Source organism: Neovison vison, chromosome 2 (genome assembly GCF_020171115.1).
Source record: "Neovison vison isolate M4711 chromosome 2, ASM_NN_V1, whole genome shotgun sequence".
In the NCBI taxonomy this organism is placed as follows: Eukaryota; Metazoa; Chordata; class Mammalia; order Carnivora; family Mustelidae; genus Neogale; species Neogale vison.
This window is the reverse complement of record NC_058092.1, coordinates 205611360-205623599: the sequence shown is the minus strand read 5'-3', so window position 1 is coordinate 205623599 and position 12240 is coordinate 205611360. Positions and strand designations below refer to the sequence as shown.

The following is a 12240-nucleotide window of genomic DNA, read 5'->3' as shown; positions in this document are numbered from 1 at the left end:
GCTGAGCAGAAAGCCCAATGCGGGACTCTATCCCAGGACCCTGAAATCATGACCTGAGCTGAAGGCAGCAGCTTAACCCACTGAGCCACCCAGGCGCCCATCCATTTACTGTTTAACTGTTTGAAAATACTACCAAGGTAACAGACTGAGTTCATCACAGTGCTAATCTGAAAAACAAACAGACTTATTCATATAAAAGCTAATAAGCATCATTTGTCCCTACACCTAAGGAGTATCTATGATATGAAGCAGCTATTCATTCAAGAGGACTCCTCATAATATGAGCAAATTAAAATCACCTGATAAATTGCTAAAATTATATATTCATCCCTAAAAGTATCATAAAATGTTTTGCGTTCCTCCCCCCCAAAAATGTTATGCCATTATAAATTTTTAAATATATTACCTTGTTCATTTAGCAGTTTAGCTAGTACTTGCATATAATCCATTTATTAAACTAAACTATAATTATTTTAATTTCTTCAGTGATGACAAGCAACCTTATCATAAATTTTAATGCTGGTTTAACTAATTTAATGTTTTATAAAAAGAATCTGAGTTCTAATATCTCTATATACCAAAATAAGCAGGGAAAATAAGCTAAAAAAGAAAGAGCTCCTTTTTAAAACAAGTTATAACTTCTAGTTACATATTTTATTTGAGAGAGGACAAATTAATAGTCTCTCAACATAACAGGTGCCAAATAATTAAAGCAAAAATTTTAGACAAGCTAAAATGTATGATAAAAGTGATGTTATCAAAATGACTTGAAAATGAAATCAGGTTGCACCACATTAAATTTTCACTTAAGGGACGTCTTGGTGGCTCAGTAGGTTAAGTGTCTGCCTTTAACTCAGGTCATGATCCCAGGGTCCTGGGATCAAGTCCCACATCAGGCTCCATGCTCAGGGGGGAGCCTGTTTCTCCCTCTGCCTGACACCTCAATTAATTGTGCTCCCTCCCGTGCTCTCTTTCTTTCTCTCTGACAAATAAACGAAATCTTTAAAACAATTTTCATTTAGGGATGTCTGGGTGGCTCAGTCAGTTCAGTGTCTGCCTTCAGCTCGGGTCATGATCCCAGGGTCCTGGGATCGAGTTCCACATTGGGCTCCTTACTCAGGTGGAAGCCTGTTTCTCCTTCTGCCTACCTCTCCCCCTGCTTGTACTCTAACCCCCTCTCTGACAAACGAATAAATAAAATCTTTAAAAAAAATTTTTTTGGGGGCGCCTGGGTGGCTCAGTGGATTAAGCCGCTACCTTCGGCTCAGGTCATGATCTCAGTGTCCTGAGATCGAGCCCCGCATCGGGCTCTTTGCTTGGCGGGAGCCTGCTTCTCTCTCTCTCTCTCTCTGCCTGACTCTCCGCCTGCTTGTGATCTCTCTCTCTGTCAAATAAATAAATAAAATCTTTTAAAAAAAAAAAAAAATTTTTTTTGTTGGGGCGCCTGGGTGGCTCAGTGGTTTAAGCCGCTGCCTTCGGCTCAGGTCATGATCTTGGGGTCCTGGGATCGAGTCCCACATCGGGCTCTCTGCTCAGCAGGGAGCCTGCTTCCTCCTCTCTCTCTCTTTGCCTCTCTGCCTACTTGTGATTTCTCTCTGTCAAATAAATAAATAAAATCTTTTTAAAAAAAAAATTAAAAAAAAAATTTTTTTTGTTTAATTAAAATGTATACCTTTACAAATTTTTAAAAGCATATGTTCATTTTTTTTTTAAAGATTTTATTTATTTATTTGACAGAGAGAAATCACAAGTAGGCAGAGAGGCAGGCAGAGAGAGAGAGAGGGAAGCAGGCTCCCTGCTGAGCAGAGAGCCCAATGCGGGACTCGATCCCAGGACTCCGAGATCATGACCTGAGCCGAAGGCAGTGGCTTAACCCACTGAGCCACCCAGGCGCCCCAGCATATGTTCATTTTTAAATATTATTCCAGGCAGGCAGAAATATAATTTCCACTAAAAGACATGTAAAGGAATCATTAGAAACTAAAGACCCCTCCAAATACCTATACATAAATGTGCTTAAATTTAGAAAATAATTACACTATTCTCCCAGCAACAAGAAAAAACACTGCTTCAAATATTTACACTGCACTGGTTTAGTTTCTTTTTTAAAGACATAAATTCTTGACAGAAGCAATAATCTCTTTAAATCAAGCATACTGTATAGTTAATAATTTTTAAAATATATATGAAAACCCTGTACCCCTGAGGCTAATAATACATTATATGTTAATAAGAAATAAATAAATAAAACAGGTTGATTATATATATATATATGAAAACATCGTTTATCTAGTAGCTATTTAAAAGCATGGTGGAAGGGCGCCTGGGTGGCTCAGTGGGTTAAGCCGCTGCCTTCAGCTCAGGTCATGATCTCAGGGTCCTGGGATCGAGTCCCGCATCGGGCTCTCTGCTCAGCGGGGAGCCTGCTTCCTCCTCTCTCTCTCTCTCTCTGCCTGCCTCTCTGCCTACTTGTGATCTCTCTCTGTCAAATGAATAAATAAAATCTTTAAAAAATAATAATAATAAAATAAAATAAAAGCATGGTGGAAGAGGCACCTAGGTGGCTCAGTCAGCTATCTACCTTCGGCTCAGGTCATGATCTCAGGGTCCTAGGACTGAGTCACACATGGGGCTCTGCACTCAGCAGGGTGTCTGCTTCTCCCTCTCCCTCTGCCCCTTTCCACCCTTCACATGCACTCTGTCTCAAAGTCTTTAAAAAAAAAATAAAAGCATCGTGAAAATCACTGACAAACTGTATCTGAAAAAATTAAGTTTAAATTAAAATTGAAATTATTAAAATATAAAATGTATAGTTAATTCTATAGGTAGATATTTACTGCAAACTATTTTTACCACTTAAAAGCACCTTGTTTGGTTCTTGGTACTGGATTCCATTCAGGTACATTTTTCACTATAGCTTCAACAGCTTGTCCAGCTGCAATCCGGGTATCCCAATTTGTACTCCTTAAATATATCAACACCTTAAAAAATTATAAGATAGAATAGTTATACCAAAAATATTGTTTGTTCAAAGTAGCCAGAACAGAGAAATACAAATTTACTTTTTATTAAATTATAATTTAGCAGCTATTGGGACTTTACATACAAATTTATATAAAACATCTTGGAATTATTAATATTATTTACAAATTCTATCACTCACAGGAAATATCACTATACCTTAAAAAAAGGAAACAGGAAACTTTTAGTTAAAAATTACTTAATACATTTAAAAAATAACCTACCTTTTAATAGAGGAAAAAACAAAATGTTTATTTTCATCAAGTCCCATTACTTAATGCAAAGGGTTAAGTTGTAAAAACTAGTAGAAAGAACAAGTGAGTTCAGCAGGACTGGAAGAAGAAGATCAATATATAAAAATCAACTGTTTTGCTAAATGCTTTCAATAAACAATTTAAAAATAAAATTTTTTAAATCCCATTTATAATAGCACCAAAAGGCATAAAATATCTAAATGTAAACTTAACAAAGTACAAGACTCATATACTGAAAACTACAGAAAAAATCAAAATACCATTGAAAGAAATGAAACAAGATCTAAATAAACAAACACAAAGACACCTCCCCTCATGTTTGTGGATCTAAAAATTTAATACTGTTCTAAGTAATACTCCCTCAATTGATCTACTGATTCAATAAAATTACTATCAAAATCCTAGCTGAGATTTTTGCAGAAATGAGCAAGTTGATCCCAAAATTTATATGGAAATACAAGGGACCGAGAATCACCAAAACAATCTTGTAAAAGAATAATAAAGTTGGTATACTCACACTTCTTGATTTCAAAATTTACTACTAAGCAACAGTAATCAAGACAGTGTGGCACTGGCAAAAGGACAGATACACAGACCAATGGAATTGAGAATTGAGAGTCTAGAAAAAAAACTGTCTACGGTCAACTGATTTTCAAGAGTGCCAGGATAATTCAATGGGTGAAAGAATAGTTTTTTCTACAAATGGTGCTTGGGCAACAAAATAATTATTGTGAACACCTAATACCGCACACATATAAACAAAATAACTCAGGATGAGCCAAAAGTCTAAAAGTAAGATCTAAAGCTATATAATTCTTAGAAGAAAACACAGGGGTAAATTGTTGTGACCTTGGACTAGGCAAGATTTCTTAGATATTGATCCCCAAAAGCAAAAGGGATGAAAAAGGGATAAATCTAACTAAATCAAAATTGGTAACTTTTATGCTTCAAAGGGTACTATCAGGACAGTGAAAAGACAACCACAGACTGGAAGAACATTTTTTTTTAGATTTATTTATTTATTTATTTGGCAGACAGAGATCACAGGTAGGCAGAAAGGCAGGTAGAGATAGAGAGGGGGAAGCAGGCTCCCTGCTGAGCAGAGAGCCCGATGCGGGACTTGATCCCAGGATTCTGAGATCATGACCTGAGCCGAAGGCAGAGTCTTAACCCACTGAGCCACCCAGGCGCCCCCTGGAAGAACATATTTGCAAATGAAATACCTCATAAGGTGCTTGTATCTAAAATATATAGAGAACTATTACAATTCGATATTAAAAGAACAAATATCCCACTTAAAAATGGGCAAAGGAGGGGCGCCTGAGTGGCTCAGTCATTAAGTGTCTGCCTTTGGCTCAGGTCATGATCCCAGGGTCCTGGAATCAAGCCCCGCATCAGGCTCCCTTGCTCAGCGAGAAGCTTGCTTGTCCCTCTCCCACTCCCCCTGCTTGTGTTCCCTCTCTCGCTGTCTCTGTCAAATAAATTTTAAAAAAATAAATAAATAAATGGGCAAAGGATCTAGGGGAGCCTGGGTGACTCAGATGGTAAAGTGTCTGCCTCTTGATCTCAGTTCAGGTCATGATCTCAGGGGTTGTGAGATCAAGCCCCACACTGGGCTCCACACTGGGCATGGAGCCTGTTTAAGATTCTCCCTCTCTCTCCCTCTGTCCCTCCCCCACAAAAAATAAGAAATGGGTGAAGGATCTGAAGGGAGAGTTCTCCAAAAAAGATATACCAAGGGTCAATAAACATGTGAAAAGATGTTCAAAATCACTAGTCACCAGAAAAATGCAAGTCAAAACTACAATGACGCATCACTTCACATTCACTAGTACGGGAACATTCAAAGTCAGTTAATAACAAGCATTGGCAAGGATGTAAAAAAAAATCAGCTCTCTCAAACACTACTGTTAGGAATGTAAACAATGGAGCCAGCTTGGAAAACAGTCTGGCAGTTCCTCATAGAGTTAAAAATAGCTACTATAGGGGCGCCTGGGTGGCTCAGTGGGTTAAAGCCTCTGCCTTCGGCTCAGGTCATGATCTCAGGATCCTGGGATCGAGCCCCGCACTGGGCTCTTTGCTCAGTGGGGAGCCTGCTTCCTCCTCTCTCTCTGCCTACTGTGATCTCTGTCTGTCAAATAAACAAAATCTTTAAAAAAAAAAAAGTTACTATATGATCCAGCAATTCTATCCACAGGTATAAACCCCAGAGAAATAAAACATATGCCCCACAAAAACTTGTACATGAATTCTTATAGCAGTATTATTCATCAAAGGCCAAAAAGGGGAAACAACTCAAATGTCCATCAACTGATTAACAGATAAGATGTGATATATCCACATAATATATTCATATCATATCCATAAAATGGAATATTATTTGGCAATAAAAAGAAATGAAGTAATGAAACAAGCTTCAATATGAAAGAAAATTAAAAATATTAAGTGAAATAAACTGGTCACATTTATATAAAATTTTTAGAACTGGCAAATCTACAGGCAGAAAGTAGATGAGGGGTTACCTAGGACTAGGTATGGGAGGGAGAGTGATGGAGAATTACTGCTAATGGGCATGAGGTTTCTTTTTGAGGAAATAAAAATGTTTTAAAAATTACGTTGCAGTAATGATTGCACGTATCTAAAATCATTGAGGGGCACCGGGCTGGCTCAGTGGGTGGAGCATCTGACTCTTGGTCTTGGGACTGTAAATACAAGCACTATACTAAAAATAAAATCTTAAAAAAAGTAACTTGAAAATAAAATCTTTAAAAAAAAAACTTAAAAAAAAATCTTTAAACAAGTAAGATAAAACAATTGAATCACACAACAAGGAGTTTTAAAAACAAAACCAAAATGCAACAGGAAAACACTGAGGGGAGAGAAGAGAAGGTAAGAGGGGAGAAGGTACGAAAGACAAACTTTGCCTCTTTTGGAATTATTTGAGGGCAGCCAATATGCCAGGATCAAAGTTAAGAAGACCAGAACTCAGAAGGCTGGAAACCTTTCCTCAGTTCAGCACAAATTAATTCTGCTGTTTCCAGTTTCAGATCATTCAGGGGAAAACCCTAGGGTGACAAGAAATGGGTATGCCTCTCTATACCCTACCTTATGCATGAGTAGAATAGTGTCTAATACATGCCCCTCTTCACTTTGAGAACATGGAGCCTGTGGTTATCAAGTAGCTGTCTCCTCATCTACGTATTAGTTAGAAAGTTCTGATAATATCTAAGTTGTAAATACACTGGAAAAGTTAGTCAGCCCTCATGATGGGAACCATATCACAGAGATTTGTATATTCAAAAGGTCTTAGTACTCATATGAATCAAGAAGGGACAAATGAGAATGAAAGGAGGGGATAAGGGGCACCTGGGTGGCTCAGTCGGTTAAGCATCTGCCTTTGACTCAGGTTGTGATCCTGGGGTTGTGGCATCAAGCTCCACACTGGGCTCCCTGCCTGCTTGGTGGGGAGTCTGCTTCTCCTTCTTCCTCTTAACCCTTGCTCATATGTTTTCTCTCTCTTACATAAGTAAAGATAATAAAAGAAAGGAAGAGAGGGAGGGAGAGAGGGAAAGGGTGGGGAGGGAAGAAATGGTGGGTGGGTGGAAAGGAAGGAAGGAGGGAATAAGACCAGCAGGAAGAAAGGGACCTTGGGATTTCCATATTGTACCCCAACCATATCCTCTATTCCCACCCTCCTTCCAATCCAAACCCCCAACACACAAAGCACTCCAGTTTTTACTTCGTATGCCAGAAAAAGATTTTACTCAAGATTTGTTTTAGAGAGAGATAAAGAGAGAACATGTACATGCACATGAGGAGGGAGGGTTGGGGACAGGAGCAGAGGGAGAGAATCTTCAAGCAGACTCCCCACTGAGGTCAGAGCCCACATGGGGCTCAATCCCACAAACCAGAAGATCATGACCTGAGTTGAAACCAACATTTGGATGCTCAATTGACTGAGCCACCCAGGCGCCCCTGCATGTCAGAGAATTATTAAACACATGGAAAGTGCTGCTTACCATTATCAAGCACACTTCTACAAGCCCAGAGTTCAGTAAAAATACAGTCATTGCTTAGGGAAAGAATATAGGCTAGTATTTTGAAAACACTGATCCATCGAAGCAGAAAACCTCCACTTTCAAACAGGTGATAACTTAAAATGTAATAACTAGTTTCTCATATATTTCCATTATTTCCCATGAGTACTCAATCCATTTTAAGACTGTCAACTATGATATAATTACTAGCCGTTAGGAACAAGTCAGACCACTAACAAACTAGATTAACAACTTAGTTCATTACCAAATTGGGTCAGATTCAAATTTGTGCCACAGGCAAAAGGTTATATATTGTCAAATCCCTAAGATAATTAAACTTGATGTAAAAGAAAAAAAAATTTAAATCTTGTGATAAAAAAGAAAGACCAATTTAAAAAAAAAATCTGGAGAAATAGTAAGATAGTTAATGGAACTGGAAGACCCACAAAATGCCACTAATAAGACAATTTCTATTGTTCTACTCCTATCCACAGACAAACTTCTACAATCGCTTTATACTAAAATTAAAAAAGATTTCTTACTTTAGATAAAAGATTGTTTAGTTCATGGGGATGAAGCTTTACCACTTCTCCAAGTTGCTGTGCAGCAGCTTTTCTTGTAACTGGAGTAGTGCCAGTATCCAGTAAGATAAAAAGACGATCAAGCCTAAAATAACAAAAATATAATGATTATTCTGAAACATGTTTCCTCATAGGTATAAGTTTAAGTCAATAAATGTGTTCAGCATTTATGAATGAAGAAGACCTATTCTAGGGCTGTGGGAGAATTTCTATGATTAAGGAACCTGCAGTTGGGGGCAGGATAAGCAGGAAGGCAAGTACACGAATAATTAGAATACAGGGGACAGTAACATATGTGTCATAAAAGAAGTACAACGTGCTCTGAAGAGTGGGAACAGAGGTAATAAATACTACATATCCCCAACTGTGTAATATTGAAAAGTCTTCATGAAATAAATGGTGTTAAGAGATGGACCTTAGGGACACCTGGGTGGCTCAGTTGGTTGGGCAGCTGCCTTCAGCTCGGGCCATGATCCCAGTGTCCTGGGATCGAGTCCCACCTCAGGCTCCTTGCTTGGCAGGGAGCCTGCTTCCCCCTCTGCCTATGCCTGCCACTCTGTCTGCCTGGGCTCACTCTCGCTCCTCTCTCTCTGACAAATAAATAAAATCTTTAAAAAAAAAAAAAAGAGATGGACCTTAATAGGTCGATCATGAATGAAGGTTTGGGTTCAAGAAAGCAATGGAACTGGAACTCTATTTTAGGAAGATTAATCTGGCAGCAGTATGAAGCATGAAGTGTAATGGAAGAAAGCTTTAAGAGAGTCTTAGGTTAAAAGTGCAGACCTGAACTACCATCTAGGCAAGAAGCCTAGAAAGAAGTTGGGAGTGGGGTGCCTGGGTGGCTCAGTCAGTTAAGCAGCTGCCTTTGGCTCAGGTCATGATCTCAGGGCCCTGGGACACAGCCTGGAATCAGGCTCCCTGCTGGGGGGGGGGGTCTGCTTCTCCCTCTGCTCACATGCACACTTTCTGTCTCTCTCAAATAAATAAATAAAATTTTAAAATTAAAGAAAAGAAGAAATTGAGAGAGAGGCTGCAGACAGTAAACACACATGGTACAATAACGAAATGTCAAGAAAATTAAAGGACTCTCGAACTCTGAATCTTAGAAAATAAAGATGTCATTTTTAAAATGGGAAGAAACAGTGGAGAAAATACCATGGGAAAAGCTGGTAAGTTTACTAGTGGCAGGGACAAGATAGCTAGGAGAGACCAAAAAGGATAGCTGGAATAGAGATCTTAAGTTCAGGAAGAGTTGAGATTAAAGGTATAAAGGTATATGGGGCCATTTGTATAGAAGCAACAAATATGACAATAAATAAGACCTCTGAGTAAAATATTTCGAAAGGCATATAGCATAATGGCATCAATTCTAGAGCTACAACACCACAGTTCAAATTCCAATTCTGCCATTTATCCAATGAATAAAGCTTGGAATAATACCACAGTGCCTTATACCTGAAATAGGTAATAAGAAGTGGAACACTGTGTTACTATTATTTTGGAATACAGGAAAATCCTAAGGTTTTAGAAGGGCAAAGTCACAAGTAACTACACCAACCATCCACATATCATAAGTCTAGCTTTCCTATCATACTACTAATTAGTGAGGCAAAATGAATGCTGTAGGTAATGAGAAGAAGGCAGCTTCATATTTCATATATAGAATAAATGGGTACTTTTAAAAAGATGGAGGATGGGGTCCAGTGGGTCAGTCAGCTTAGCATCCAACTCTTAGTTTCAGCTCAGGTCATAATCTCAGGGTGGTGAGATGGAGCCTGAGTCGGGTTTCACAGTCAGTTGGGAGTCTGCTTCTCCTCTCCCTCTGCCCTTTCCCACCATTCGCACTTGTGCACTTGCACACTCTCTCTTTAAAATAAATAAATAAATTGTAAAAACATTTTTTAAAAAGATAGAGGATGACAAGGGGCAAAGTTAAATCCTATATGAGGGAAGATTTAGTGAATATATTTTCAAATTTTATCTAATAAGAAATAGAAAGTAAGGTCTCAATGAAGCTCATATTTTACTTCTGGGGTTATTTTTCTATCACAAAGAGCTAAAAAAATTACACAACAAAGCTCTGAAAACCTTTTATAAGAAAAGATAAAGCTTTAGAGGCAGATGAAATGGACAGGATTGTTCTTTTCTTTTTTCTGATAATATTTATCAAACTAGCCAGTCACTAACAAGCACAAAGTCATTGTAATTAATAAAAAATAGAACTAAAATACACTTTTGGTGTTCAAGAACGCTAAAGTATTATAAAAAGTTTTTAACTGCTTCCGAACAAAACACTAAGAGGTAAGGTTCAAATTTATAGTTAAGGGTATGTAGGAAGGACAAATTTTAAGAAAAATATGTGAGGTAATAAAAAAGCCAGTGGCATAAACCAGAGTAATATAACAGTTCCTGCTTCCAATATACTGAACGGCACACAGAGTGATTATAAAGAAATTAATTTTTGTAAGACATACAAAAATTAATTTACTTTATATATACAGACACATCCCACTTGCTAACACAGTATTTCTCCTTATTAATTCAAGGCCATCTAAATACTTGCCTTTACCCATTCATTCATCAGGTTTTGCTACAGGATTTGGTGAACAGTGACTCAGAGACAGTAAGAAAAGGGAGAATAAAATTTTTTGACAGCTGGTGTTATTTAAAAGTTCTAAGACTAAGTCCCTTCCTCATAAAATGATTTCCCTTACCCATCCCATATATAACTCTCAGAATTCCCCTTAAATTATTTTCATCTTTAAATCAAGTTATGATGTTGGTACGCTTAGGTGGCTCAGTGGGTTAAGCCTCTGCCTTCAGCTCAGGTCATGATCTCAGGGTCCTGGGAGTGAGGCCCGCATCGGGCTCTCTGCTCAGCAGGGAGCCTGCTTCTCCCTCTCTCTCTCTCTCTCTGCCTACTTGTGATCTCTTTCTGTGTCAAATAAATAAATAAAATCTTTAAAAAAAAAAATCAACTTGTGATGTTAAAGTTCTTGAGGATCATCTCTGAACCTCCACAACAAACATCTGCACATTGCTGTGACTGTATGATATTGTCCATGAAATCTGCAGAAAGAAATTTCAGACAGGGGCACCTGGGTGGCTCAGTATTTATGCAGCTGCCTTTGGTTCATGTCATGATCCCAGTGTCCCAGGATCAAGCCCGGGGAGCCTGCTTTCCCTCTCCTAAACCCCCTGTTCGTATTCCCCCTCTCGTTGTTTCTGTCAAATAAATAAATAAAATCTTGAAAAAAAAAAAGAGGGGTGCCACTGGGTGGCTCAGTGGGTTAATCCTCTATCTTCGGCTCAGGTCATGGTCTGAGTCCCGGGATCGAGCCCCATGTCAGGCTCCCTGCTTCCCCCTCTCTTTTTGCCTGACTCTCTGCCTACTTGTGATCTATCTGTGTCAAATATATAAATAAAATCTTAAAAAAAAAAAAAAGAAATTTCAAAACATCTGGGATGCCTGGGTGGCTCAGTCTCTTAAGCATCTGCCTTCAGTTCACGTCATGATCCCTGGGTCCTGGGAGCAAGCCCTGCATTGGGCTCCCTGCTCAGCAGGGAGTCTGCAACGCCCTCTCCCTCTGCCCCTCCCCGCTGCTTGTGCTCTCCCTAAAATAAATAAATAAAATCTTTACAAAAAATCTTCCATACTATATGGCAGGAAAATTTATCAAAAATTAAGTAAGTTTTATTACAAAGAACAGGTTAGTCTTAGATCAAGTTTATGCTACTGTAGGTGGACTTGCTGCATGTATTCTTTATAACAATATCAGGCTCAGGGCACCTGGGTGGCTCAATCACTTAAGCATCTGCCTTCAGCTCAGGTCATGGTCCCAGGATCCTGGGATTGAGCCCCGTGTCAGACTCCCTTGCTCAGGAGGGAGCCTGTTTCTCCCTCTCCCTCTGCCTTGCTCTCTCTGTCAAAAAAAATAAAACAAAAACAGTATCAGGCTCTTGGGGCACCGGGGTGGTGATCTGATTTTGGCTCAGGTCAGGATCTCCAGGTTGTGAGATCTAGCCCCGTCTCTGGCTCCGCGGTGGGCATGGTGCCTGCTTGAAATTCTCTCTCCCTCTCCCACTCCCGACCCCTCTCTCTCTCCCACTCTTTAAAAAAAAAAAAAAAAAAAAATCACAATACTGGCCTCTCATATATAGACACAGTTTACATAGATTTAGGACTTTCCTCCAGAAAACTGGGGCAAAATGGAAAACTACACTAGAAGTTAGGAGACTTTTAGAGGTCCTACTTCTGTCACATGTTGGAGGACTTAAGAAAGTTAACTTCGCTTAACCTCTTACTTTGGAGGGTAAAACTAGATAATTTAAGTGTATTTTACAGTT

General features: G+C 38.8%; 1 protein-coding gene across 1 annotated transcript in view; it reads right to left on the bottom strand.

Annotated features, from left to right (window-relative positions):
• BTAF1 (B-TFIID TATA-box binding protein associated factor 1) overlaps nucleotides 1–12240 on the bottom strand; it is a 97241-nt gene that overhangs the window by 74386 nt on the left and 10615 nt on the right. The window contains exons 2-3 of the mRNA XM_044240097.1: nucleotides 7855–7978; nucleotides 2867–2981 (exon numbers count right to left, since the gene is read on the bottom strand). Of these exons, the coding sequence (XP_044096032.1) occupies nucleotides 2867–2981; nucleotides 7855–7978 (239 nt within the window). The remainder of the gene's footprint in view (nucleotides 1–2866; nucleotides 2982–7854; nucleotides 7979–12240) is intronic.